This window comes from Mauremys reevesii, linkage group 13 (genome assembly GCF_016161935.1).
Source record: "Mauremys reevesii isolate NIE-2019 linkage group 13, ASM1616193v1, whole genome shotgun sequence".
Taxonomy (NCBI): domain Eukaryota; kingdom Metazoa; phylum Chordata; order Testudines; family Geoemydidae; genus Mauremys; species Mauremys reevesii.
In genome coordinates, this window is record NC_052635.1 from 37262635 (window position 1) to 37290090 (window position 27456).

The window sequence follows — 27456 nt, forward strand, 5'->3', positions numbered from 1 at the left end:
ACTGCTGCTTGGTGACAGCTATGGATAAAAATACTAGAATCAACACAGCTGTAAAGGTAAGTTGATGGTTTATGAGAACAATTTAATGACTTAATATTAGGAGCTTAAGTAAGTGATTTATTTAAAAAAATTTTACTTCAGAATAACTCTTGCAGTATCATACGTGTTTTATATCTTTACCAACTAATTGTAGAAAGGGAGTTTTTGGTTTGGATGCTAAGGTACCTGATGTTTGCCTGTATTTCTGCTGTTGGAGACCTGGATGTGGCAATATCATTGGTGTCTGAAGAAATTTCTCCTTGGATGGTACTCTCAGTAAAAGGAAACCTAAGAGATTTTATAAGCCTTAATTACACTGACAAAAGTTAAGTAAGCTCCAGCTTCTATCTTGAAGGTACCACCTCTCTTATTACCATCCCATAAAGCTCTTTGATGGTATAATAATGTACTATTACTAACTAAATACTCAACACATTTGTAAGGTAGATAAGTTAGTTCCCTTTTTTACAGGCAGGATAAAAAATAAGTTAAATTACTGAGGGTTTTTTATTAGACTTACAAAATCCGTTTGTAAGCTTTTCAGGGTAGGGAACTTGTGTCTGTGTTTAGTACTCTACCTAGCCAAATGTGGGTCTGACTGCAATATAAATAACTCGCAAAAAGTCACACTGTGTGTCAGGGTCAAAGAGAATGCTGGTGTTCTTGGCTGCCGGTGCAATGTTTTTGACCTTGATAATGTAAATATGATTTGGGGGGGGGAACAGGGGGGATTGGAGTTGGATACCAGAAATATAAGGAAAAGCACCCAATGCGAGTTACATGGAACATTTACTGTGTTCAGAGTTTTCTGTCAAGGTCTGTTTGAAAAAATTGACCTCTCATTCCATGTTAAGTCCATCAGAAGAAAATGGGACACATTTTTCTCTCTATTACTGAGATGAAAACTTGACCCATTTATGTTTTGAAACTCCTATATTAAGAAGTTCTCTTATACCTCTCTCTCTCTGGCTCCTAACACTTTTATTTTCAATTTAGCAAATTTCTTGGTATGATATTTTGGTCACAGATGTTAAAATAGTTTAGCAGTGGCTGACTGAATTTAGCAGTATCAAGTTGAATTTTAAATTCTGAGCATTGCCCTTATATAAATATACACATCTTATGGAGATGAAGTATGGTAAATCAGGAAACCATTCTGGTGCAACATGCTAAATGACCTATTGGTTCCTATTATCCCAGCAACTCGGGCAATGTCATTTTAATGGCCTTACATCATTTTTTATAATTTACTCTGAGATAGCAACACTTTGGCAAGATGAGTGGGCAAAAATGAGTCCTTTTATAGCTGGAGCACAGTGGCTGGCAGCTGTAGCTGTGCAGAAATTCCCATTATGATGAAAGAACTAAATAGTAGCGCTAACAAGGGCTCCTGAGCACCATTTAAATGTGTGTCGGGAGAGGTAGATTTACACCTCTGTCTGACCCTCCTTTTCCCCTCAGCCCCCCTCCCCACCAGCTTCCTTACACTTCCTCTGCCCATGAGCCTCTATGCCCACCCCCTCCAATGTGAGTGAGTGGTATTGTGACCAAACAGTGGTAGGGCCATGGCCTGGGGGCCTCCTCTCCCCCCAGCTGTGGGTGTTACTGCCATAGCTAACAGTTAGCAATTTTTGGTCCCCCCTTTTGCAGGATAAACTGGTTCTGTAAAGGAACCCAGTGCGTTAGCATGCTCAACAGACAGCTTGCTCATTTTTTTGAATATGAATTGAGGGCTGATTGTACACCCTGCAAGTGAAGAGTCCTATATGCATATGCACAAAGTAAAAAGTGTTGGGCAGGGAGCACAGTATGTGCACAGGGGCCCGTCCTATATTGAGTTCTAGTGAGTGGCTGCCAAGTTGCTCCTGTCTAGCAGCAGCATGAAGTGAGAACTAAAAGATGCACATAGCTAAGCTCCTGTCAGACATGCTGAAGTTTACTCTTAAATGTCTCCTTAAGAAATGCTCAGTATGTGCGCACACTTTTTTTAATTGCATACTTGCAAGTAAGTGATCAAGCTTGCAGAGGAGAACACTTAGCGTAGTGGTTCTCAAACTTTTGTACTGGTGATCCCTTTCACATAGCAAGCCTCAGAGTGTGATTCCCCCCTTATAAATTAAAAACACTTTATATATTTAACACCATTATAAATGCTGGAGGCAAAGCAGGGTTTGGGGTGGAGGTTGACAGCTCATGACCCCCCATGTAATAACCTCGCAACCCTCTGAGGGGTCCTGACCCCCGGTTTGAGAACCCCCTGATCTAGCCCTTAGAATTTTATTTGCATACTCTCACCTTGCAACCGCAGCAACCTCGCAGACTCTGCTGTGTGTCGTGCAAGGGCTTTAAGCTATCTTTGTGGTCAGCCACCAGCAGCAAGTTAGAATAGCCTAACTTACACTACTTGCCAAGGGCTTTAGGTAACGGGAGGCAGATGTGGGTTATGGAATCCGCAGCCATGCTCTCTTTCTCTAAATTAAATCACCTGACCCTCTAGTATCAGGGAGGAGGGAGCTGTGGAGTAGCATAGGCCTTATGTGGGCCCTATGCTGTTGAAGGTTCCTTCAGCAGAGTCGTCTTCCTGTGGTCAGTTATGCCACCTTTAAGGCAGCTGTGTGGCAACAGATTGCATTGTTGTTCCTAAAATATATTTTAAAAAATTCTATGGTCTGTGATGGTACATTTGTGCAATTTCTCTAGGCTGAATTCTCTTCTTGCACTTTCACAACTGATAATTCAAATGCCTGTCACCTAAAAAGGATCAGAATTTGTTCCAAGTGAGCTTCATTGTACCAGACATTTTGCATGACTAGAAAAGTTGGTTGGATGCTTCTGCATTACCAAATCCACTCCAAGTGCAAAAGGTTAAAATGTAGAGAAGAAAATCAAAAAATCCAACTGTTGCTCCCTACAAGACACAGGCACAGTTTTTCATTAAAAAAGTGTTTCGGGGAAAAAAAGGGAACGTACTTATTGCAGAAAGAGGAAGGAAAATAATGGAGGCAAGATCTCTTCTGTATAAAGGAACCTTTGAAAATTGTACAAAACAGAAGATGTTAAACATGAACTGTTCAGCGTTGTTCTCTCAGATTCTCTGCCTTTAAAATGTGGTTTTTCTGCAATGATTTGTATAGCTGTAAAGGTCTTGCTGAGCCATGACATTTCTAGTGACCGGAACATGAAAAATTCAGAATCAAAGTATTTTTAAATACAAACTAAGGAGGAAGAAGAACTGATACTGCCTTGGGAAAAAGCCCCAAAATACACGCATCTGTCTTAGCTTCACTGCAGTGTCCACATGACCTTCTTAGAGCTCTGCAATATCAGAATTCCTGTTTTGGTTTCTTGCTTTTCTTCCTGGAGGCTTGACCGAGTGCCATTCCTTCTTTTGCATGAACATAGCTGCAGGCCGTGTAACGTTAGAGAGAATTTACTATGTAATTAGTTCCATTCATTCCCAGTGGCTGTTCACTTCACCCTCGGCAGGGTTCACAGCAAGTCCAGCACTGGGAGGTGTAGGCTTCTAGCCAAACCTTACCGTACCGTACTTCAGTCTGAGCTGAAGAACTTCACTTGAGAAGAGGAGAGTGTGTTGTGTTCATTTAGGTAATGGAATAATAGAGAAAGGACAAGATGAAAGTCAATGTAAGTACTAAATTATTACCTCTGCTGTATTTTATTTAATGGCATCTCATTTTTTTTGTGAGAATGTATATGGAATGTATATCTGCATCTGCTACAAGCTCTGTTTAAAGCATGCTCTATTCCTGTTTGTTAGTTCCTAACATGATACTTTGTAACATACAATCTTAATTTTTAACATAGTTATCTGAAAAACACTACTCTATTTTATCAGGAAGAGGGGAAACATTTCTGTCTAAAGAAGTTAGGTTTGACTCTGTATTCTATAAGTAAAGAATTATACAGTGATATGCTGTACTGGTAAGCAACATTGATGACAATGGCAGGTTATTAGATGTCTAAATGGCCATTGTGTCTTCATAATTACCATGGAATTTTTAATGAGCACAAGTGATTGCATCTCATCTTCATTTTGGATCTCATTCAAAAGAGGGAAGCTATAAAAATGTATGTGCAGCATAGTAGAAAACAAATGTATCATTTATGGAACTGTTCAAATACAACCTATGGGCTGTACATCTCCCCTTGATGTACAGATGTTAAGTAATATGAATAAGAGTTACATTTGTGCAGAGAGGCCAAAATACACTAGAATGACTGAACACATCAAAAATCCTGTTCTACAGTAAAAACAATGAGGAGTCCTTGTGGCACCTTTAGAGATTAACATTTATTTGGGCATAAGCTTTCGTGGACTATCCCACGAAAGCTTATGCCCAAATAAATTTGTTAGTCTCTAAGGTGCCTCCTCATTTTTGCTGATACAGACTAACACGGCTGCCCCTCTGAAACCTGTTCTAAAGTAATGACTGAACTGAAAAAAAGCAAATAGCCAGTACGATTTCTTTTGTCTTTAGAAAGTTCTGAATACACTCATTTTTTCATGGGAAAACAACACAGCCCCACGCCAGGTTGATCATATATCTGTTATAAATGTGTCTCAATATTTTGGTCTGGATTTTCAGCACTGCACACACAAGCTTGCTGTAACAGCATATAAAAATGTCCAGCTTGAGATGCAGGTTGTAATTTTCAAAATTGAGCCCCACATTAGTCATGGAAAGCTGAACCGCTGATATTAGTAATGAACATTCTTTGCACTTGTTCCTTCCATCTGATTATCTCAAAACACTTTGCAAAGATTTATCAATCCTCACAGCAAATCTTGTGAATAGTATTTTGCTCCCCCACTTTATAAGTGGGCAACTGAGGCACAGAGAAGTTAAATGTTTGCCCAAGGTTATAAAGCAGCCAAGCTGGGAAGACATCATTGTCCAGATTACCAGAGCCCTGCTTTAAAAAGACTGCACTCCACAGACCACATTTTTCTATTAACCCTGTGATGCCAGATGGAATGACTTCTTCTAGCATTAGTTTCCTTTGTGCAGAAAGATAAGAACTGCCCCAAACTGGAAAACTCTGTGTTTGGTTTTTGTCTAGCAAATAAAGCTGACCTGTGGCAACTGTAGTTTAGCAGGTAATTCCCCATCATTACCGCATAAGTGTCATGTTAACATCATCAGCTTCAACACGTTCTAATTATGTTTTCTGCATGTAGGTGGAAGTGTGATTTAGTGATTATGGCTGGTCAAAAAATTTCCATCAGCTTTTGTTTGTTTGTTTAAGTGGTAAAGCTAGGTTTTCAACTTAATGAAAAGTTCCACAAGAAGTACCTGCTTTTCTAAAAATTTGAAATCGGAAAACAAAAGCCTTTGGGGAATTTTAAACAAAAACTTGGGAATTTAACAATTTTTTTCTTTTCGTTGAAATTTTCCAAATGGGAGGGAGGCGGGAAGGGAGCACATTTTCTGGCACCTCTGTCAAGGATTAGGGCCCTGGGAGCTAGGAGATCTGGCCTCTAGTCCTGATCCTGCTACTGATTCACTGTGAACAGGCAAAATTAATCTCTAAGGTGCCACAAGTACTCCTCATTGTTTTCTATGAGCCTGTTTCCCCAATTTCATTTTATTTTACTTTGGCTTTCAAATTTAATTCTGACCAAGTTCAGACAGTCACTATCATCCTATTTTAAATGTCATATGAGCCTGTGGGATAGCATGCAATCGCTATTATGCTATTAAGGGGAAGAAAATATAGCAACAACTAAAATGAAACCGATTAGATACATGGCATAATGTCACTACTGCAAATCAATTTCCTCTACATCCAGTTGGCGATAAAGGAAACAATAGATGGGATTAGGGCACTGACTGAATCCCTTTACTGCTCAATTTCCAGACTTTTTAGCAACTTGAGCTTTTAAAAGGTGTAGTGCACAGTGGCAGAGAGAGGATGGCTTACTCAGAGGGGCTAAAGTTGGGGAGGAAAAAACAGTCCTTAATTTACAAAGTCTCTTTGAATGAAGCAGAGTAACAAGGTTGTCTTCCAGTTCCTATTGGGTGGCAAAGTTTCCTGGCTGGGCAAAGGACAGAGCTCTTTTCTCTGCCTCTTTTCTATATCCCTTCTTTAATAATCCTCTAGTCCAGTGGTCGGTTCTCAAACAGGGGTCAGGGGGCCCACAAGCAGGTTTCAAAAGGTCTGCAAGCAGGGCAGGTGTTAGACTCATTGGATTCCAGGGCAGAAAGCTGAAGACTCTCCGTGTGGGGTTGAAACCCGCTGCCCCGAGCCCCACCACCTGGGGCTGAAGCCAAAGCCTGAGCAACTTAGCTTCGCAGGGCTATCTATGGCATGGGGCCCTAGGCAATTGCCCTGTTTGCTACCCCCTGACACTGGACCTGGGTTTTATATGGTGCAAAACAGGTGGGCCATGGAGTTTTTATAGATTGTTGGGGGGGCTCCTGAAAGAAAAAGCTTGAGAACCGCTGTTCTAGTCAATCCTCTTTTTGCCTACTTTAGTGATGGGTACGTACAACCCAGCTGAAGCTCTCAATATGTCTTGAGATCTAATCTTGGTAATTTCCCCACTAAACATACCTAAGATATTAATAGGCTGCTAACCCTCAGTATGGCCAGCACGCCAACACATTTGGAGTCTTTAGGCCAAGGCAATTTTGAGACAGAATCAGGCAAAACATAAATAAATGAATTAAATACATTAAAAATGGGTGGAGGGTGAATGTTTTCAAAAAGTTAAGTGCAGGGAATTTTAAAAATATATATTTTTAAAACTCATTTATGATTTTTGATCCCCAACTTCCTAGAAAAATTCTGGCAGGAGTTGTGGCATGTGAAATTTTAGGGAAATAGAGTGAAATCTGGCCCTATTGAAGTCAATGGGAGTTTTGCCATTGACTTCAGTGGAGTCAAGAATTGACCTGTTTTGTGGGAGAGAGGAAGGAATTTGAGGAGAGTTGAAAAATAGATTTCTAGTAAGAAGTTAGCTTAACTATGGAGCAGCTACCAACTCCCCATAATACAGTACTGAGGAAACAGGACTCCATGTATAAAGTCTCCTCCAAAAGGTACCGCCCATAGAATGGAAGCCAATTTTTCCAGTTTGGTAAGATCTTCATTCTTCCAAGAACTGAGCTGATCCTTCTGGATCTGAAATTTGTAGTTCTTGGGATTTTAAACCTGATGCTTAGATTCACTGACCAAAAAAACCCTTCATTAATGCAGAGCTATGGTTGCCTTGCGGTATCTCATGCCCTTCCAGAAGAGTTCAATAACACTCAAACCACTAAAACACAGGAAATGAACAGTTAATTAGATCCCTAAATGGTCCTCTAACTGTTAGATAACCCCTTGCATAGAGAATAAAATAGATACAGTGTTCCTCTCCATTCCTAACTCTCAAACACTTATTTATATCCAATCCTGAAAAATTTCCATATGCAAAAACACGGGACTTCTGTTTATGGAACAAGTGTCGAATCAAGCCAAATAGTTAATGCTTGCTACATTTTTGCTCTTTTCTAGTTACATTAACCACAAACAGAGGAACAGATGTAATGAAAGCATCTCAGATCAGCTGTGCGCCACCAAAAATGTTACACCTCATCTACACCAAAAGCAAACCAAGGCGGGAGGGATAGCTCAGTGGTTTGAGCATTGGCCTGCTAAACCCAGAGTTGTGAAATCAATCCTTGAGGGGGCCATGTAGGGTTCTGGGGCAAAAATCTGTCAGGGACAGTACGTGGTTCTGCTGTAAAGGCAGGGGACTAGACTCAATGACTTTTCAAAGTCCCTTCCGGTTCTATGAGATAGATACATATATTTTAAAAAAATGGTCAGGCATAGTCAGAATGAAGGCACATATATTTAGGGAAACTTCAGACAATTTGAGGATTTTGTTCCTTTTCTTCTGCATGTGTTAGTATATTTTAACTGCTAGCAATCTACAGTTAATTTAATTTGTCAAGTTAAATTGGTCTAACTTAGACTACTATTTAAAAAGGACTCATCTGGGAACCTCATTCCACATCTCAAAAGGCATGTGGAGATTGTTTGTTTGTTCAGCTCTTTTCAGAGGTGAATAGATTAACTGGAAACAGTTCAGTAAACATGCCAAGAGGTGTCACTGATACATCAACATAATTGTTTTGCAAACTATCCACAGCTTTTAATTGTATCTTCTTCTTCTGCTCAACTATTTTGTCATCTTTTAAGAGTACTTTAAAGGTTTTAAAAGACACTCAAAGTGTGGCTACAACATCTTTTAAGAGTGTAAATCTCAATCTGCAGAAGGAATTCCCATGACTAAAAATCTGTGTTCAGATTTTTTAAATAGCTATTTAAAAAAAAAAGCAAACTAAAGACAATAAAAGGAAAAAATCTTTTTCTTTAGAAATTAAGATTCTGTCAAATGCCTATCATGCTTTTGGATTGTATTAAATAATAATAAAATTAATAATTCAGAAGGATTATCAAAAACAACTTGCAGGTGTCCATAAGTGAAATGCCAGCATTTTGACAACCTTGCTGACTATTGTAACATGCAATATTTTGCTAGTGACATTTGCTTATATTTCTACTAGATTTTATTTTCTGTACCATGGTTATGTCATTTAGTTCTTGGAACTATTAATTCTATATCATGCTGTAAAATAACATTTTTCTTTATTTATAAATATATGCCATGTTTTTCTATATGTAGCTATAGCTACTTGAGGTTAAATAATTGCATTGTCAGCTCTGTGGACTTCTAACAACATTATTTCCCACTATTTTTCATTAATAAACATACAATTACACAGCAACTTTCATCCTGAAGGATCCCAAAGTGCTTCCCAAATTCTTGTACTGCACGTCCATGAATCATTTCAGGTTGGGGGGTGGAGATTAGCAGCCAGGCAGATCATGGGACCTATATCTGTGCAAAACTTCACCTTTTCAGATTTTGTCTGATCAAGTGCATTATGTGATAAGGAAGAATTTAATTTACCTTTTCAGAAAGGTGAAAGGTTGTGTTGACTGAACTAGGATTCTAACTTGTGTTGCCAGGGAACTAAAACTACTGCTTTGAGACAGCAAAACCATCTCCGTTATCAGCCTTTAATGTGACTTTCCTCCCTTCAAGCTATGTAATTAATTCACGGGGTTATAAATAGGGGTTATACATACATATTCAAAGGAGGCTTGGGGATGATATTCACTCTCTAGGCCTAAATTTGTTGATTGGCTCTCTGGAATTTGCCTGGCCCTGGGAGTGATTAACACATCACCTGTTGAGGTACCTTCATGAAGTGTTGTACTTGGTTTCTAATAAATTATGTTCCTTTTTATGGTAGCCGTGGGGTTTATGGGGAAAATATTTGTGTCCTTGCTATACTGCCTTTTTAGGGAACATGGGACCTTTAAAGAAGCAACAAACAACACAGACAAAAATACTTTGATCTGATCTCTGCTGCTTTAGTGTTTATAGTGCATTGAGTATTTCAAGTGTGCATTAAAGAGAAGTATAGAGATCACGTAAAACTACCCAAGAGCTGCAAACAGCTGGCCTAGTCCGCATTGTGTGGCTGATGGTGTTAGACAGCCAGTTTCCGGTTCTCTGGTAACAAACAAAAAATGCAATTCCCATTGGCCTCAGAGCAGAACTATCTCTTATCCCAGCAGCCCACAGAGGTCTCAGTGATCGTGGGAATGATTGACTAATAAACACACACACAATGTTCCGGGAGCATTTCTGCTCAAATAACAGAAAGGATCTGTGATAGTGAGTCTTTACACATGTCCCAGGCAAGTGTGAAAGAATATTTGGGGCTTGGTTTTGAAAAATGAGCTGGAGTTTGGTGCCCCCAATTCTGCACCCACAAATAATCTTGGGGCAAATAACTGCAGATACTGTTGATGACACACAAATATCTAGCAGCCTGACTGTACTGGCAGATCAGGTTTAAATATGTGTTTAAATCTCATAAAATGGGTCTGCAGGTATTTGCAGCCACAAAATTATGCACACAGTTACTGTGGGCACAAAATCAGGTACCAGGCTGAGCTCTTTTAAGAGTCGTGTCTTATTGTAAAGCATCTCGGAACAACTAGAGCAACGAATGGCTGCTTAGTAATTCACTATGCAATCCGAGAATGGAGGATCTGAATGCAGTTTTCTGTGCTGTGAGAGTACTGGTGAATGGCAGAGCAAAGACCAGGGAATGATGACTCCTAGTGTTATGCCAGGTTCTGTCAGTGACTCTCTTAATCTCACTGTACCTCAGTTTAGTCACTTATAAAACTAGTACAATAATACCTTCCTCACAGGGGTATTAAAGAGGGCTTTAGTCTGCCAATCTAGCATGTTTCACCAGCACTAAATTTACTTAGCATTGGCCTGCTAAACCCAGGGTTGTGAATTCAATCCTTCAGGGGGCCACTTAAGGATCTGTGGCAAAAATCAGTACTTGGTCCTGCTAGTGAAGGCAGGGGGCTGGACTCAATGACCTTTCAAGGTCCTTTCCAGTTCTAGGAGATTGGTATATCTCCAATTATTATTATGTGTGCATCACCTATTCAGGGCTCCAAAGTATTACTGTGATACAAATAATATGTAATGATTATATAGCTGCTAAAAGCTATATTAAAAGCTAATATAGATTCCTTAGACAAAAGGTACTACATAAAGTATTATGCTCATTCACTCACTCCCTAGCTGTCAAAGTTCTAAGAATCATGATTACTAACCACCATAGTCAGAAAGGAAATGAGAGGGGAAAAATGGTACTTACTATACTTATTAATAGATAGGCAAAGGAGAACACAAGGCATGGAACAAAGGCAAAGCTGTACAATTTACCATTTTTATGCCCTTCAGAAATGTTCTTTTTTCTTTATTTTGTGGCGCGCAGGGGTAATTGCAGAACAACCTGCTTCGCTGGCTTTGTGTTGCTGGGCTGGTGTAACAATATGCTCTTGTGGTTTTCCCTCAGTCCTTCATTACTGTGAACACAAAACATGCACAGAAATCTGAAACCTTTCAAAGGAGGAAGTTGGGTTTTTGCAACAAGATCTAGATGCAAAATGCTTTACAATTTATGGCAGGAATTGGTGCCAGGAGGTTAAAATAACAACAGTAAATTAACAAACATTCAGAATTTGGGTAATAACATTGTAGCACAGGAAGAAATCCTATATTATCTCCTGATTGTGCAGTGCAGAATAGGGGGATGGAAAGGAATTGGCTCCTGACCCCCATGGTGCTGGCCATATTCCCTGAAGCACATGCTTTACCTTAGTATCACTCTAGGTTGCATAGCTATATTAATGGCCATAAAATTACTCTTTGCCCTTCTGTAAATCTCATTAAGGTATTTGTGAGACAATGACTTCCCTTGGGACCAAAGTCCACACGTCAATATATACAATGTAGAGGCATCTTTGTTTTTATTTGTTCCAAACTGACTCAAATCCAATTTAGCCACAGAACACAAGCAATCATATGTATGAATGTTTGCTTAGAAATTATAACGCACTCTGGGCCACGTCACGCACAGTTTTAATTAACAATGCCAATATCTGTGTAGCAAGGGACAAACTGATTCCTATACTTAAGAAGATGAGGCCTCATTTTCGCTAAGCCGCCAACTAATTTTTTGTTCCCCCTTGGTTATTATTGGACCTTGATGATGATTCACCAGATGAAACGTTTATTGGTACAGGTCTAATAAAACTTTTCTTTCACACTTTTTGCTGCAGAATGAACTTTAAGAGACAAGAATAAAGGATGGGGATTAAGGATTCTTCAGTGTCATCTCTGAGAGTGGGATTGTCTTGCCCCATACATTTACAGTAGGAGACCCATCTATCCCCATGCAAGGAGATTAGAGAGTACTTGGCATATTTCCCCCAGAAATGCCTGATGAAATCACGTTTGAGTGTCACTGAAGCACTGATGATGTGACTGTTATTTCATACATTCATATAACATGGGCCATAGCTTGTGGTCCTTATTTGCAGAAATTCCTACTGAAGTACATGGGCCAAGCTTAAACTTCTTGCAAGTGCGTTCAACCCTTCTGAAATCAGATAGTTTTATCTACACTGCAATTGCAGACTCAGGCATAAAAATACTTACCATAGCATTTTCTCAACAAATAATTAGCTACAGATAGGTTGATAGTCAAATGTCTTTTCAAGTCATATCATGGATATCAGCTCTCATTTAGTTTGGTGCAACTAGGAAATGGTTTTGCGCTTACCACTCCAGTTTGGAACTCCTTCTTTATCTGGGTTTATTTCCTGGCTATGCCACAGGTTTCCTGTGAGAGCTTAGACAAGTCAATTAATTGCTCTATGCCTCAGTTGCACCCCATCTGCAAAATGATGATATAAATATTCCCTTTGTCCATCCTTTCTATTTAGCTCACAAGCTCTTAGGGGCAGGGACTGTCTGTTACTGTATGTTTATACTGTGCATAGCACAGTGGGATCCCACTATTGGCTGGAGTCACTTGCTGCTATTGTAATATTACTGCTAACCATACTAGGAAAATCTGGCCTTTACTCACAATTGTGACAATGTGAAATGTCCTATCCCTCTCTGGGTTATATTGTATGATGAGACTACAGAATGTCTCACTGAAACACAGGTGGTCCCAAGCATTTGGTATCGTCAAAGCAGAATTTGGGACTGACACGTACAAGGCAACAAGAGCATTTTAATCAGACTAGGACATAAGGTAAGTGGGACTGTTGCTGTCCATCTCTGACAGCTGCTAGTGCAGTATGTGTGGATAAACCCATGTATCATAAAAGAGCCATTGTTCCCAGCCATCCCGATGAAGAAATTTATGCTACCAACAACAGGCCGCTTTTATCAGCTGAGCTGACAAATTGATTTTCTTCTCTTGATACTTCAAACCAGCTGTTGCTTTATGGCAAATGCGCTGGATAAAAATACAAGGCATTATGTTTCCAATGCAGACGCTATCTCTTTGGACATTACTTCTGGATAAGAAACTGTTTTTCCTAATCCACATTCCATGGGGAAAGTGGTTGATCTTATTTTGAAGCTGAAAATAAATCCATGTATGGGAAATAGTATGTGCATACTTCTTTTTATTCTTTCATCAGCTGTAGTAGATTGTACAAAAATGCCTCCAATGATGAACACCACGCTTGCTATTACTTTTGGCTGTTTTAATTATAGTAAAATCAATTGCTTACTAAAAACCTGAGTTCTAAGAACAAAACATGTTTAGCCACGTGCACATGATCACCATAAATATTCAATAGAGTGGAAGCGTAGTTCACTGGATTAGTAGCTTGGTTGGGACTTAGCAGATGTGGGTTCAAGTTCTTGCTCTGTCACAAATAGGGCCGGCTTTAGGCCTATTCCACCAATTCCCCTGAATCAGGCCCCGTACCCAGTGAGAATCCCTTCCCTGGCTAGAGGCACCTTTTTAATTTTTTACTCACCTGGCGGCACTCCGGGTCTTCAGCGGCACTTCGGCGGTGGGTCCTTTGTTTGCTCTGGGTCTTCAGTGGCACTTCAGCGGCGGATCCTTCAGTGCCGCCGAAGACCTGGAGCAAGTGAAGGACCCGCCGCTGAAGTGGCACCGAAGACTCGAGCACCGCCCGGTGAGTACAAGACCCACGTGGTTTTTTTACATTTTTTTTTAAGTCATCCCTGCCAGGGTCTCGCCAAAACTGTTCGAATTGGGCCCCGCACTTCCTAAAGCCAGCCCTGGTCACAAATGCGTAGTGTGCCTTAGTTCCCACCTATACAATGTGGCTAATAGCACTTCCTAACCTAATGGAAGTGCAGTGAGGATAAATACATGAGAAGATGCTTGGATGCTATCATAATGGGGGCAATATAAGTATCTCATGGAGATTATCTTCCACCAATAAAGTAAACAGCATCATTATTCTCAGATCTGTTATTATGCTCATTGATTTGAAATTTCCTTAATCGCATGTTCACAGCAGGGGTCTTACCGACTCTGAATATTTTAGGGAAATCTCGCCCCACCCCTGTGCTGGCACTGATGCTTCTCTCCCAGTACTAACACTGGTGGAAATGCTAGTGTAGACTGACCACTGGTGTATTTAGTGTACTTTGTCATCTAGAATGGCTGGGTTATTTTCTTGATATTTTCTTGAAATCCTCAGGGTAGTGACTACCAGGTGGTTCATTTATATTTGGCTCTAAGAAAGGAAATGAATAATGACACCCCCAGCATTGTGTTTTATGTGAAAAGAGAGGGAGGATGGATATGTGGTTAACACTAGCAGCTGTGAGGCATTCAGATACCAGATGTGATAGAGTTGTAGATAGGTAGATTGATTAGATAGAAGTTAGGAGATGAGAGTTCTATTCTTGAATCTGCCACAGACTTCCTGTGTGACTTTAGTAGCTTTCTGCCTTAGTACCCTTATCAGGAAAACTCAGCTAATGTGCTTTCCTACTTTCCAGGGGTGTTCATGAGACTTATGTAATTCATGTTTTCATTGAGATCCTCCAATGGAAGGTGCTGGAGAAATGCAAAGTATTATTTTGGTATTATTTATTTCTGTAACACACTAAAGCATGGCAGGCATATGTTCAAAAAGTTTAACTTCATAAAACCAGTGCCTTGAGAACTCACCCTTAGGATAAATATTAGCAGTTTTGAATTTGCATGAATTTAGGTGCTGAGAAATGTTAATCTGGTAGCTCCATATAACACTTCTGAATAATACAAGCTGTGCAAATGTTACTGCATGTGGTTTTTTAAATTTGTTTTTCCTCTCTAGAATACCTTGGCAAAAGCATTATATGACAACAAGGCTGAGTGTTCAGATGAGCTAGCCTTCCGCAAAGGAGACATCCTAACGGTTCTTGAGCAGAATGTCTTAGAGAGTGAAGGATGGTGGAAATGTTCCCTCCATGGAAGACAAGGCCTAGCTCCTGCTAATCGCCTCCAACTCCTTGCTGGTTCCCAGGCAGGCATGTTGCCGCCCTCCTCTGAGCATGATTCCCAGGAATTGCCCATCTGTCAACAAAATATCTACCAGGTCCCATCAGCTCCCAAGTCTTCCACATTGTCACCTACGTATGAACGGATGGACTGTTGGATTAAGCCAGTTCCTTCTTCTGTTTCTTCTCCACCTACTCAAGAAATATATCAGGTGCCAGCTTTAGCTGCACGATTATTCAGTGAAAAGACCAAAAGCCTAACCAATCAGGTAAGAATATAAGCAAGTATTAAGGTACCAAGTGTTGGAAAATACCAGTGAGAGGTGAAAGGAAGCCTGACGGTTTTTACTTTTTCATGGACTTGAGAATTTCAGTTGAAAGTTGCAGTGAAGTCAGTCAAGTAAATGATGCTTTGTTTAGGCGACTTGAATAAATACTGTGATACATTCATAGCATTCTATTGGAAATGTTCCTATAAAACAAATACAGTCATCCCTGGAATCACAACATCCCCCGCTGAAATACAGCCGCCTCCGTGACAGTAAGTGGCAGCTATATAATGCCCAACCATTTAGGACAGGAAGTGAAGAGGAATATAAGAACTCCTTTGAGTGGAAGATAGAGATTTATGGGTTCTACAAAATTGCTTAAAATTCTTTAAGCTATAAAATTCCAGAACTTCATACTTCAGTGGTTGAGGCACAGACACACATTTCTTCACATTTGTGGGGTTGACACTTATAGAAGATAATTTGTAACAATGTGTCAAGTATCAGAGGGGTAGCCGTGTTAGTCTGGATCTGTAAAAAGCGACAGAGTCCTGTGGCACCTTATAGACTAACATACGTATTGGAGCATAAGCTTTCGTGAGTGAATACCCACTTCATGCATTCGACGAAGTGGGTATTCACCCACGAAAGCTTATGCTCCAATACATCTGTTAGTCTATAAGGTGCCACAGGACTCTTTTTTTCTGGTAAGAATGTGGTTATAGAACAAGGTTTCTCAAACTGGGGCTGCCGCTTGTGTAGGGAAAGCCCCTGGAGCGCCGGGCCGGTGTGTTTACCTGCCCCGTCCACAGGTCTGGCTGATTGCGGCTCCCACTGGCCGCGGATCACTTCTCCGGACCAATGGGAGCTGCTGGAAGCGGTGCAGGCCAAGGGACTTACTGGCCACTGCTTCCAGCAACTCCCATTGGCTCGGAGCAGCGATCTGCAGCCAGTGGGAGCCACGTCGGCCAGACCTGCAGACAAGGCAGGTAAACACTCCGGCCCGGCCCACCAGGGGCTTTCCCTATACAAGCGCCGACCCCTGTTTGAGAAACCCTGTTATAGAACTTCTCAGCCAGACTGTCATCTTCTCTCACTGAGATGCTGCAACTCTCTTCCCTTTAGTCTCTCCACATCCCAGTTCTTCAACAAGTTCATAATGCTGCTGCCAGTCTTCTCATGCACCAGGTCACCACCTTCTCCAGACACCTCCATTGACTCCCATTTTATGAGTCACTTCAAAACTGCTCCCTTGTTTCAGCTTCTCAGTGAGAGACCCTCTCTTTCTCTGTTCACGCTTTCTTTAGGCTTGGATGCATGATTACCCAGTTCACATTTGGGTGATCCCATCAATACTCAGGTGCTCCACAGCCCGTATAAGTGCCCATATTATTTTTATTAAATGTGAATTGAGTGCCCTAACATAGGCAGTTGAAAACTGCCGTCCCTGTAACAAATAATTGCCTCAGAGGCCTTCCTAATTAAAAATGAGCAGTAATAGCAGGGATTTATCAGTGCAGTTCACTACAGTTTATTTTACTTTATGTTTTGTCTCACAGGCTCATGGGGCCTTGGGTATGGGAGCTTCACATTAACCATCCCCTAAATTAGTTCTCAAACTTTTGTACATAGCTTTCACATAGCAAGCCTCTGAGTGCGACCCCCCCCCGTATAAATTAAAAAACACTTTTTAATATATTTAACACCATTATAAATGCTGGAGGCAGGGTTTGGGGTGGAGGCTGACAGCTCGCGACCCCCCATGTAATAACCTCACGACCTCTTGAGGGGTCCCGACCCCCAGTTTGAGAACCCCTGCCCTAAATGAAACGTATGTTACAAAGGTTAAATGATCTAAGGCAGAGACTTAAATATTAAGTCAGTCTATAAAGGATGCAGGTGATTCATCTAATCATTTACTCTGGGCCATCATTTCACTCCATTTATCTCCTTCAGCCATCTTCCCTACCTTTGCATCAAAAGGAAAGATACAGTGACAACAGGGTTGCTCTGTGCATTACCTGGTGAACAGATGCTGAAAAACCAAGTGAACTTAGTGTCTCTGTGGAGATTGAGGTCCATTTTTTTCAAAATAGCACTCCCAGTTTTCCTGGGTGATTACCATAATTGCACAATCAAACTGTGTAACTGAATGTGCAAAGGAACATAATTAGCCTTCTGCACAGGCAATGACCAGATCTATGCACCTAATTACAAAGAAGGCATATGCAAATTGGGTATGACATTTCACGAACATTTTGTGTATGCAATTGTGCCCCCAACTTTAAAAAAAAAATCAGGCCCTGAAATTGTCACATACCCATTTTCTATTGAATTAGGAGCACAAGCTGAGAGTTACATGGCTTTGCTATCTATCTGTCTATCTATACTGTTGCCCTGTGATACCTGCTAAGCTGCTATGTTATATGTTGTATCTACCTTGTTCAGCTATAGCTGTTTTCTTTAACAAGGAATGAAAAATACTTTAAAATCTTTAAGATGTTTCTAATATTTACACTTTCAGGTTTGTCTGAGCTACATCACAGTTGCTACTACAAAGAACAACTGTACCACAGGAGTCAGCAGCCACAGATACACATGCATTTAAAGGTGTAGACGTAGACAGCCCATCTGAGTGCAGCAGTACAAACTGAAGTATCCTACATTACCCCATGTAGATGGTATGGGACAACTGGCATATCTTCTGACATGTTCAGCTGTTTTCTCAGCAGCTGGGTGAAGCTATTCAGTCTTTGAGGGACTCTGATTGAAAAAAATAAGCTCCTCTGAAAAAAAACTGCGTGCATGCTCCACCTACATTTTAAAGATTGTCATTTTGTTACTTCCCATCCAATAAAAATTTCAGCCATTTGTTGTCTTAGCCTGCCTGACCTTGAAAATATACAAAGCGATTTATTTTCTGTAGCAAATCTGGCCATAGGGTGTGATATTCACATTTTACTATCATCCAGATAAGATTGTCTGTATGTGAAAGTAGGTTTGGGCCAGACCAGAACCTTCTAGCTGGACTCTACTTATCTACTCGGCGCAGAAAAACAAAGCCTGTTCTCTTATAGTTCTGTCAGCATAGATGGTTTGTAAGAGAGATGGCTCCTTTTGCAGAATAATAATGGAATTCATGTTCATTTATTTATTTCCTGTCCTTACAAGAAACCAACGTTTCAGGCAGCCAGGCTTTTCTCAAATATGAAACAGGGAGATAAAAAGCTGGGGCCTTGTCCTTCCGCCACACAATATGCCCTTCCGCCACATTGCTCTGAATTTGGTGGGTCTGACTGTTAATATGGTGGAGAAGAACACTGCCTCTCACTTTTAAATGGCTTATTGCAACATAAAGCTTCAGGAGAATCTCCTTCGGGTCAGAAATTTGGTGTTGCAATGGTTTATTTATAGACCCACTGTGCAGTCCCAAGAGCATCTCATTGCTGAATAGACGAAATTCAGGGTGGGTTTGGAGTGAGTGAAAAATCCTTTTCCCAGTGTTTGTATCTATTAGCAGTCTGCTAGCATTTTAACTAAACTTATCCACAGCCTCCACTCTGTGGAGCTATTTTCATTCCTATGCCTCTTAAAACACCGTGTCAAGCAAACAATGAAATAAATCTGTAACTGGTCTATGCATTAGAGTGCCCTCATCAGGCTCCTGTGCTCTAGGAGTTGGACAGGACCAGAGGTAGAGGTGAGAACAGCAGACTTGCTTCTTCTGAGAGAAGTCCAACCTCCTTTATAGTACCGTATACTTTAATAATAGTGGTGCTACCACCCACTATAATCTCATTTCAGATGTCTTGCAAAACCATGCTCTGAAGTGTCCCTAGCCTCTATTTGCCAGAAGCTGGGAATGGGTGACAGGGAATGGATCACTTGATGATTATCTGTTCTGTTCGTTCCCTCTGAGGCACCTGGCATTGGCCAATGTCAGAAGACAGGATACTAGCTAGATGGACCAGTGGTCTGACCCAGTAAGGCCGTTCTTATGTTCTTACGTTCCTGTACCCGTAGGAAAGCTGGAGTAGAAACCCTATGGACCTCTTTTCAGTTGTTCTACTTTTTGGGAGCCAAAAGATCTGGTTGGTATCTGGATCGGGATTGATTCACTACACATCTTTTCTATTTCCTGGGCTATATGTGAGGCAGAATGCTTTTAATTTGTCAATAATTCATCTCTGAAATAGAGTGGAAATACCAGTAAAGGGGATTTATAGGAAAAATAAATCCTGTCTGCTTAAAAGGCAGACAATGAGCAGTTTTCAAGTTTAGGGTCAATGAATATTTGACAGAAGCTTTTTAATTAACACCCCAAAAGGAATTCTTCCAGCAATGGCCATCAGACTCATTCCATTCTCACAGATGCCCTAAGATCACTTCAACTTTCTCATTACATTCTTCTTTTTTCCCCCCGTCAAGCACCGGTTTACTCTTCCCACAGCATCTCGGGCCTCCATGCCATATATACAAAGGGAGACTTATGATGTTCCATCACCACAACACCGGGTGGCCTTATGCATTCAGGTGAGTCCTGTCATGTCGCTGAATATGTCCATCAAGTGGGACTGGAATTCAGGACTTCTGAGTTCCGTATCATATGCAACCGTACTAGAAAATTTAAAAGTAAATTATAACTTTTATACTAATTTATTGTTTGAACTCTGCTATAAAGATTGGTAGCGAATTCTATAGGAAAGTTAAAAAAACTGATAAGAATCTTTTCATTTTGATAGATTTTTTAAAAATAATTTATTTGGATCCAAATCTTCAAAAATTAAGTGTAACATCCAACTGCGCCACCTAGTGCCCATCCCCCCTCCCTACAACATTATGATTTGATTCTACAGTCCACTCCAGTAGATTCTAAGAACTGTACCCTGCTCTGCGTACACACGCAGAATACCTGCATGAACTCAAGAGAGTTACATCCCTAAGTCTTCACGTTGGTGCTGTGATAAACAGAATTTAAGTCAACCTTACTTTTGTATTTTATTAGAGGTGTGCCACTCCACCCGCAGCCAGAAAGGGTTCTATGCCGATCCTCTACAAAGAATATATCCGGGAAGAGCAGCAACAGCTTTATGACATCCCATCCAGCCTGGAAAAGGCAGAAATCTATGTCCAGCAAGACTCTCCAGTGGGCAGTGTAAGTGTTACTCACTGAATGGCAGAGAATAGTCTCTCATTAATACTGTCACACTCATACAGCAGAACCCATGAAAAGGTGTATGGTTATACCAATGTGCTGTACATGCCTCTGATGTGAGGTGGGGCACCAGCCCCATAGTTAAGTGCCATCAATCTGCCAGGAAGAATAACCATAAAAACAGCACTACTTGAATGTTACATTTCTTTAATATCATAGAACCATAGACATGTAGGACTGGAAGGGACTTTGAGGTATCTAGTCCCTCCCCCTGCACTGAGACAGGGCCAAGTGCACCTGTCCTAGATGATCTTTGACAGGTGTTTGTCTAACCTGGTCTGAAAAAACTCCAGTGATGAGGATTCCACAAACTCCCTTGGTAACGTATTCCAGAACTTAACTGTCCTTATAGTTGGAAAGTTTTTCCTAATATCTAACCTAAATCTCCCTCGCTACAGATTAAGCCCATTATTTCTTTTCCTACCTTCAGAGGACATTGAGAACAGTTGATCATGGTCCTCTTTATAACAGCCCTTAACATATTTGAAGACCGTTATCAAGTCCCCCCCTTGGTCTTTTTTTTCCTCAAGTCTAAACATACCCATTTTTAAAAATTTTCACCATAGATCAGGTTTTCTAAACCTTTTATCATTTTTGTTTCTCTCCTCTGGACTTTCTCCATTTTGTTCACATCTTTCTTAATGTGTGGTGCCCCAAACTGGACACAATACCCAGTAGAGTAGAGCATGACAATTATCTCCCAAGTCTTACATACGATGCTCCTTTAACACACCCCAGAGTACTAGCCTGTTTTTGCAACTCCATTATATAGTTGACTCACATTCAATTTGTGATCCATTATAACCCTCTCCCCAAATCCTTCTCTGTAGTAGTATTACCCAGCTGTTTTTGTATTTCTTCTTTTTGTATTTGTGCTTTTTTTTCCTTCTTAAGTGCGCTTTGCATTTTCTTGTATTGAATTTAATCTTATAGATTTCAGATCAATTCTCCAATTTGTGAAGGTCATTTTGAATTCTAAACCTGTCCTCAAAAGTACTTGCAACACCTCCTGTCTTGATGTAGTCCGCAAATTTTATAAGCATACTCTCCACTCCATTATCCAAGTCATTAATGAAAATATGGAATAGTACTTGACCCAAAACAGACTCCCACAGGACCCCAATAGACATGTCCTCCCTGTTTTACAGAGAACCATTGATAATTATTCTTTTAGTGTGTGCATCCATTTTATAGTAATTTAATCCAGACCACATTTGGTAGATTTCTTATTTTTAATATTAAGTAAGTTTAAAGTAAGAAATGAGACTAGTTATACTGGATATCTGCTGGAGATGGAACTATCATTGTATTTATTTGCTTACTATCTTTAAAGTGACATTGTCACCAAAAAAGGTGACTCAAGAAACTATTTGGTAAGTAAAAGTGATGTCAGATTCTTATATTCTTGAATATCTGCATGTTCGTAACCTTGAAGCAGAAACAAATAACTTGCATTGTATTGTAAGAAGAGAGTGTGGTCTAGTGGCTATAGCTCTGCCAATGACTCACTGTACAACCTTGGGCAAGACACCCAATCTATGCGTATCACACTGTATCCACTTAAAAATAGGAATTATTTTATTATTAATAATAATTGTATCATGCCAAAAAGTGTGCTGGGAGCTTTACAAGGATAGCCAAATAGATAATGAGATCCATGTCCCAAAGAACTTACAATTTTAAACACATAATACTTACACCTCATGGGGATGTGGTGAGACTTGGCCAGTATTTGTAAAGCATTTTGAGATCCTTGGGTGAAAAGTGAAACCCGTAGGCTCAGTCGTGATGAGTGGACACTGGCTTGCTTTGGGGGTAGTGTGAAGGAGCACACTGCAGTTTAAACTCCGGGAGGGATTGTGCCTCAGTGAGCATCCCATTGTTCAGGGGAGCCATTAGAGGTGCAGCTTGCCCATGGCTTGTATATCTGGCCAGCTGCATTGACCAATGAAGAGGGGAAAGTCAGGGATCCACCTTTTCCCTGCCACTTGTGAGGGTGTCTTGCACCCCTGGAAATCACAGACTCGGCAGTTGTGCCCAGCAACTGCACACTCCCGTTACATCTTGAACTCCCTCCTCATCACCCTTGTGAAGCAGCAAAGCACCATCTGGCCTGAAGTGGTTATTATTCTTATATTGGCCTTATTGCACCAGAATCAGTCATCATTCTGCAGGCTGTAGAGGTCAGATGTACACAAGCAGCTATTGTAGGCCATTGAATAAGATCAGTATGCATTTCAGGAAGCCTTTGAAAATGTAAACACAGTGCAATTATTTTAGTGTGGTCAACTGTGCATTTTTTTTTAATTTTGCGTGTGTGCATGGCTGTATATGACTACCGGAAATTAAAGAGGTTGGAATCAGTTCTTCTAGTTAACAGGCTTATGAAATCTTGTTTGCTTCACTATATAAAACTATCCTTGATCGGCATTACCTTACAGTTTGATAATCTGTGGATGTGACAAAAATATACTTGGTCAAAATATTAGATATTTCATATTTGCAATGTGATTGTGCATTTCAGAGAGGGAGCAGAATTAGAACTATGTGCCAGAGCCACAGCTGGTGTAAATCAGCATAGCTACATGGATTTCATTGACCTATGCCTATGGATCTGACTTTATATTTCTAAATGCCGCTTGTAAACCTTGTGTACTGCTTTCCAGGTGTATGATGTCCCCCCCACAACTGCAAGAGACCATGACATTTCACTACAAAATTTGTCTCAAATAAAATGTTTGGGTCATTATAATACCTTGCCAAATCCTCAGAAGTCAGAATGGATTTATGATATTCCGGTATCACCTGAAAAAATGGGTTTAAAAAAAGATCCTTCCAATAGTTCCCTGGAAAAGCAGGTGCTGTATGACATACCGCCAGCCAGATATGGTTCTAGTTTGCAAAATGTTCCACCAACAAATATCAAAAGCAAATCAGTGAATCCACAAATGTACGATGTCCCACCAACACAGAGAAAATTAACCTTTCCTGATATCCCTCGTTATAATGTACCACCCTCACGTGACATGCTGCTTTTGCAGCAAAACGGTAACTATCATGTTCCACCAAGCTTTCTGACTCCAAGGGTTGAGCAACAGAACTCTGAACCAAATGTTTATGATACTCCAAAAGTGCTGCCTACTGCTTTACAGCACAGGAAAGGGACTGAAAAAAACAACAGTAGTTTTGGAAACCATACTTACAACATTCCTCCACAGCTGTCAAAAGATGCCAAATTAGAACAAGACAGGTTATCAGTTTCCAGTGTGGACAGTAGAACCAGTACACTATCTACATCATCAAGCACTTCTGCTGAGTCCTCTTCTATGTCATCTTCAGAAGAACCTGCAAAAGAAATTAACTTGGAGCTCGACTTAGCCATAGAGACATTGACCAAGCTGCAGCACAGTGTATCCAGTTCAGTTGCAAGTCTGATGATTTTTGTAAGCAGTAAGTGGAGATTCCAGGAAAACCTGGAGACAAACCTTGAGGAAATCCATAGAGCAATTGATCACATAAAAGTATCTTTGGGAGAATTCTTGGACTTTGCTCAAGCCATCAAGGTGAATGCCTCTTGCATCACTGACAATAACCTTCAAACCAGAATTAAAACACAGCTGAAAATTCTTAAAGACTCATTCCAGATCTTGGTAGAAACAAGGGAAGCACTGAATAACTGCAAATGGTCACTGGAAGTTCTGGTCATTAAGAAACCTCAGAATAACCCAGATGATCTTGATCGGTTTGTTATGGTAGCCCGCACAATTCCAGATGATATCAAGAGATTTGTTTCTATTATCATAGCTAATGGAAAGCTTCTCTTCAAAAAGAATAGCAAGGAACAAGAGAGCAAGTCACCAAAAATTGGTACAGACCATAAAATGGCAAAGCCGATCCCAATACCCAGAAGAAGAGAACTTGATTCACTCCAAAGAAATACTTTGGATAAACCAAACAAAAACAAAGTCTCTTCTGAGAAATCAAGAGAAAATGTCACTGAAGACTGTGATTATGTTCAGTTACAGGTCAGTGTAACGTGATTTGCTGCCAATTTTCTGCTTCATGTTGTTTGCAGGGAAGTTTACTTGCTCTATTTTAACTTTGCTTTATCACAAACCTCACTTTGGTTTATGTTCAGTTTCACCTGCTAGCCGATGGCCTACCTCCAGGCCTTTGGGAGTGCTATGGCTGGCTACAAGTGCCACAGCAGCCACAACCATGGCAGTCAGTCAAATATAGATGGACTAGAGAAGTGGGGCTTATCCATTCTTTGAGAGCAATTCTGGATCTCACCACACAGATGTGCTTAAGGTTAAATTTTCAGCCCAGTTTCAAACAATGTGTTTCTTTAGGGTGCTATTTGTTTCGTGTCAGCATACTCAACATGAATGTTTATGGCACAATTTTGTGTTTTGGGTGCACATCAGCTACGGTGCAGATGCAGGAAATGTCAGTTTCCTTGTTTGTGATTTGCTAGAAAATGTGGCTTTGAGGTGTAGGGGTAATTTACAAAACGTGTTAACAAATAAACCAAATGGTCTAAGCAACTTAATCTTATACTGTAGATTACGTGACCTATTTATTAATTTTCCAGGTGCTTGTCAGTTGAGTAATTTTTCCAGAAAGGGAGAAATGCCAGAGACTCAAAGAAGCTCACTAGGAACATTGCTCTAGCTCTTGCTTTTACACCAAAGGCACTCAGATACTATGGGCAGCAGCATAAAACCTGGAAAGAGAGAGAGAGAAAATATTTAAATCAAATGCCAGGACATAATATCTAGACTTAAACAATATTGGAAGTTACTCTGGGAACAGAGTATAAAGAACAAGTATCAGACAGTAAATGGCGCTGTCATAACTGAAATACTATCATTAGCTGGAAGTAGTTCATTGATGATGGGCCCGATGCTACTACTCCTTTCAGGGTCAGCTCCTAAATTCTATAGTAGAAATTACAGCTGATCAGTTATGCTTCTAACAGCAGGTGTCATTGTATACAGTAGCAACATTTGGGCTGCATGTAATTTTTAAAACAAGGAATTTTTATGCCACTATATAAAACAAAACCTGACATAGTATGTTGAAACAATATATAAATCATTTCAAGTGTTTTCATTTTTCAGAAGTCTCCTGGGTTGGAACAGGCACAAAAACCCCTTTCAGCTAAAGAGGTGGCAAAGAAGAATGCAGATTTAAAAACAAAGGTATTTCTGATTTTGAAAATTGTTGCTAGTAAAGGCTTTTGGTCCCTGAAGTTATAAATTGCTTCGACACCTTGTTGACATTTTTAAAAGCTAGAATTTGACTGGACAAATAAATTTTTATGAAGGGATTTTTTGTTTTTAATTGACCTTTTGTCTGGGACCAGTGCTTGGAACAATTTACAAGTCCTGAAAGCATTTGTACTAGTCTAGGGAAGTCCTTCTAATCCTCATGTCATGAGATCCTGGCATTTTAAATCATAGCATCATTTACTGTCTTGCCCTTTTCACTTTATTTTGAGTATGACTGAACCAGCTACTATCTCAAAAGCCACAATAAGAGACGAAAGCCTTGATTTTCAGAATTCTGATTACCCGCAACAACTCCCCTGAAGCCAATACCTTGTACAATCAGCCCTAAATGCTTTATAGTATTTGAAAACTAGAATTCCAAGTGTTCAGCCTTTTGAAAGCATTGATTTTTCACTCCAACAGTTCCTGTGACATCAGCTACTAAAATCACGTTGTAAGTGAAGTGTGTGTATGTGGGCAAAAGGCAGATTACAATTAGGATCATATCATTTTAAGATCTGATATTTCATGGCCTACCAAGGCTAGAAATAGTGCTTTATCATTACAAAAGACCTCCAGGCTGTTACAATTCTGAGGCTGTAGCAAATCAGCCGCAGCGACGAGAAGAATAATTTATTTAATCGAAACTACAGGAGAATACAGGATAAGGAAACAATCTCTGTGTTACCAAACTGAATGTCTTTCTTGTTTTCTTCTCCCTTTTTTAGGTTTTCCCACCTTCAAAAAAGCATAATATTCAGAGCAACCTGGACTTGGCAAAGAAAATCACTCTCTCAGAAAACTGTCGACTGTACTTTGGGGCCCTTCACAAGGCCATTAGTGTATTTACCAGTAGTCTTAGCAATAAACAACCGCCTGAAATCTTCATAGCACAGAGCAAACTGATCATTATGGTGGGACAAAAGTTGGTGGATTCTCTCTGTCAGGAAACTCAAGAAAAGGATATTCGGAATGACATCCTCTGCAGCAGCAGCCATTTTTGTAGCCTGCTGAAGAACTTGGCTGTTGCCACCAAAAATGCTGCAGTGCAGTATCCAAATACAGGTGCCCTGCAGGAACTTCAAAATCAAGCCGACGAGCTGTCTAAATACACTCAGCAGTTTAGAGCAATGATGGAATGAAGAAGTCTTTCCATTCTTAGAAGAGAATCCTGGTGAAAACTTTGGGATCTCCCCCTATTTCTGGGTTTTTACTCCTCAGCTATGGTATCCTGAGAGCCGAGGAAGACTGGACTCCACAAAGAACCCAAATGCAAGTCTTAAATCAGCCATACCCTGTAGAGGTTGCTGTTGGGCAATGAAAGGTGTACTAAGGCCCTGAGAGCAGGAGACACTAGGAACATCTACACAGGCTGCAGCAGCAAGCCTCCCATTCCGGGTTGAGAGATTTGGGTTAGTGGGGTATGCTCTGGTGCTCTAAAAACAGATGTATAGACAGCACTTTGAAGTGACAGTGAAACTCAACCCTTCCTAGGCTTCAGAGCTTGTGCTCCAGCCCAAGCTGCAATTTCAAAGCACTGTCTATACACCTATTTTTAGAGTGCTAGTGAAAGCTAGCTACCCCGAGTCTATCGCCCTAGGCTCGGAGGCTGACTCCCACGGGCTGTGTAGAAATACCCACTATGACCAGGAATAGAATTTGTACTTTCTGCACAACAGTTTAGAGCACTGTCTGGAAAATGCTGAGTCAGCCCTTCCA

General features: G+C 40.4%; 1 protein-coding gene across 5 annotated transcripts; it reads left to right on the forward strand.

The window, feature by feature from the left end:
* CASS4 (Cas scaffold protein family member 4) lies at positions 1-27297 on the forward strand. Of its 5 annotated transcripts, XM_039499534.1 has the most exons (8): positions 32-56; positions 3526-3684; positions 14818-15249; positions 19678-19782; positions 20255-20404; positions 23131-24489; positions 25588-25668; positions 26466-27297. In XM_039499534.1, exons 2-8 carry the CDS (start codon positions 3673-3675, stop codon positions 26877-26879), a joined length of 2553 nt encoding a protein of 850 aa, XP_039355468.1. In that variant the 5' UTR covers positions 32-56; positions 3526-3672; the 3' UTR covers positions 26880-27297. The 5 variants fall into 5 exon arrangements, with proteins under 5 accessions (XP_039355466.1, XP_039355468.1, XP_039355467.1 ...); XM_039499532.1 differs by lacking the exon at positions 3526-3684 and having other exon boundaries at positions 1-56; XM_039499533.1 differs by lacking the exon at positions 32-56 and having other exon boundaries at positions 3375-3684.
* Positions 27298-27456: the final 159 nt, after the last annotated feature.

What these genes read in the sequence shown, in the direction of transcription:
- CASS4 (XM_039499532.1), top strand. Translation starts at nt 21, where the DNA reads ATGGATAAAAATACTAGAATCAACACAGCTGTAAAG. An exon ending in GGGTGGCCTTATGCATTCAG is followed by an intron (nt 19,783 to 20,254) that starts GTGAGTCCTGTC and finishes GTATTTTATTAG; the next exon opens with AGGTGTGCCACTCCACCCGC. An exon ending in AAGACTCTCCAGTGGGCAGT is followed by an intron (nt 20,405 to 23,130) that starts GTAAGTGTTACT and finishes ACTGCTTTCCAG; the next exon opens with GTGTATGATGTCCCCCCCAC.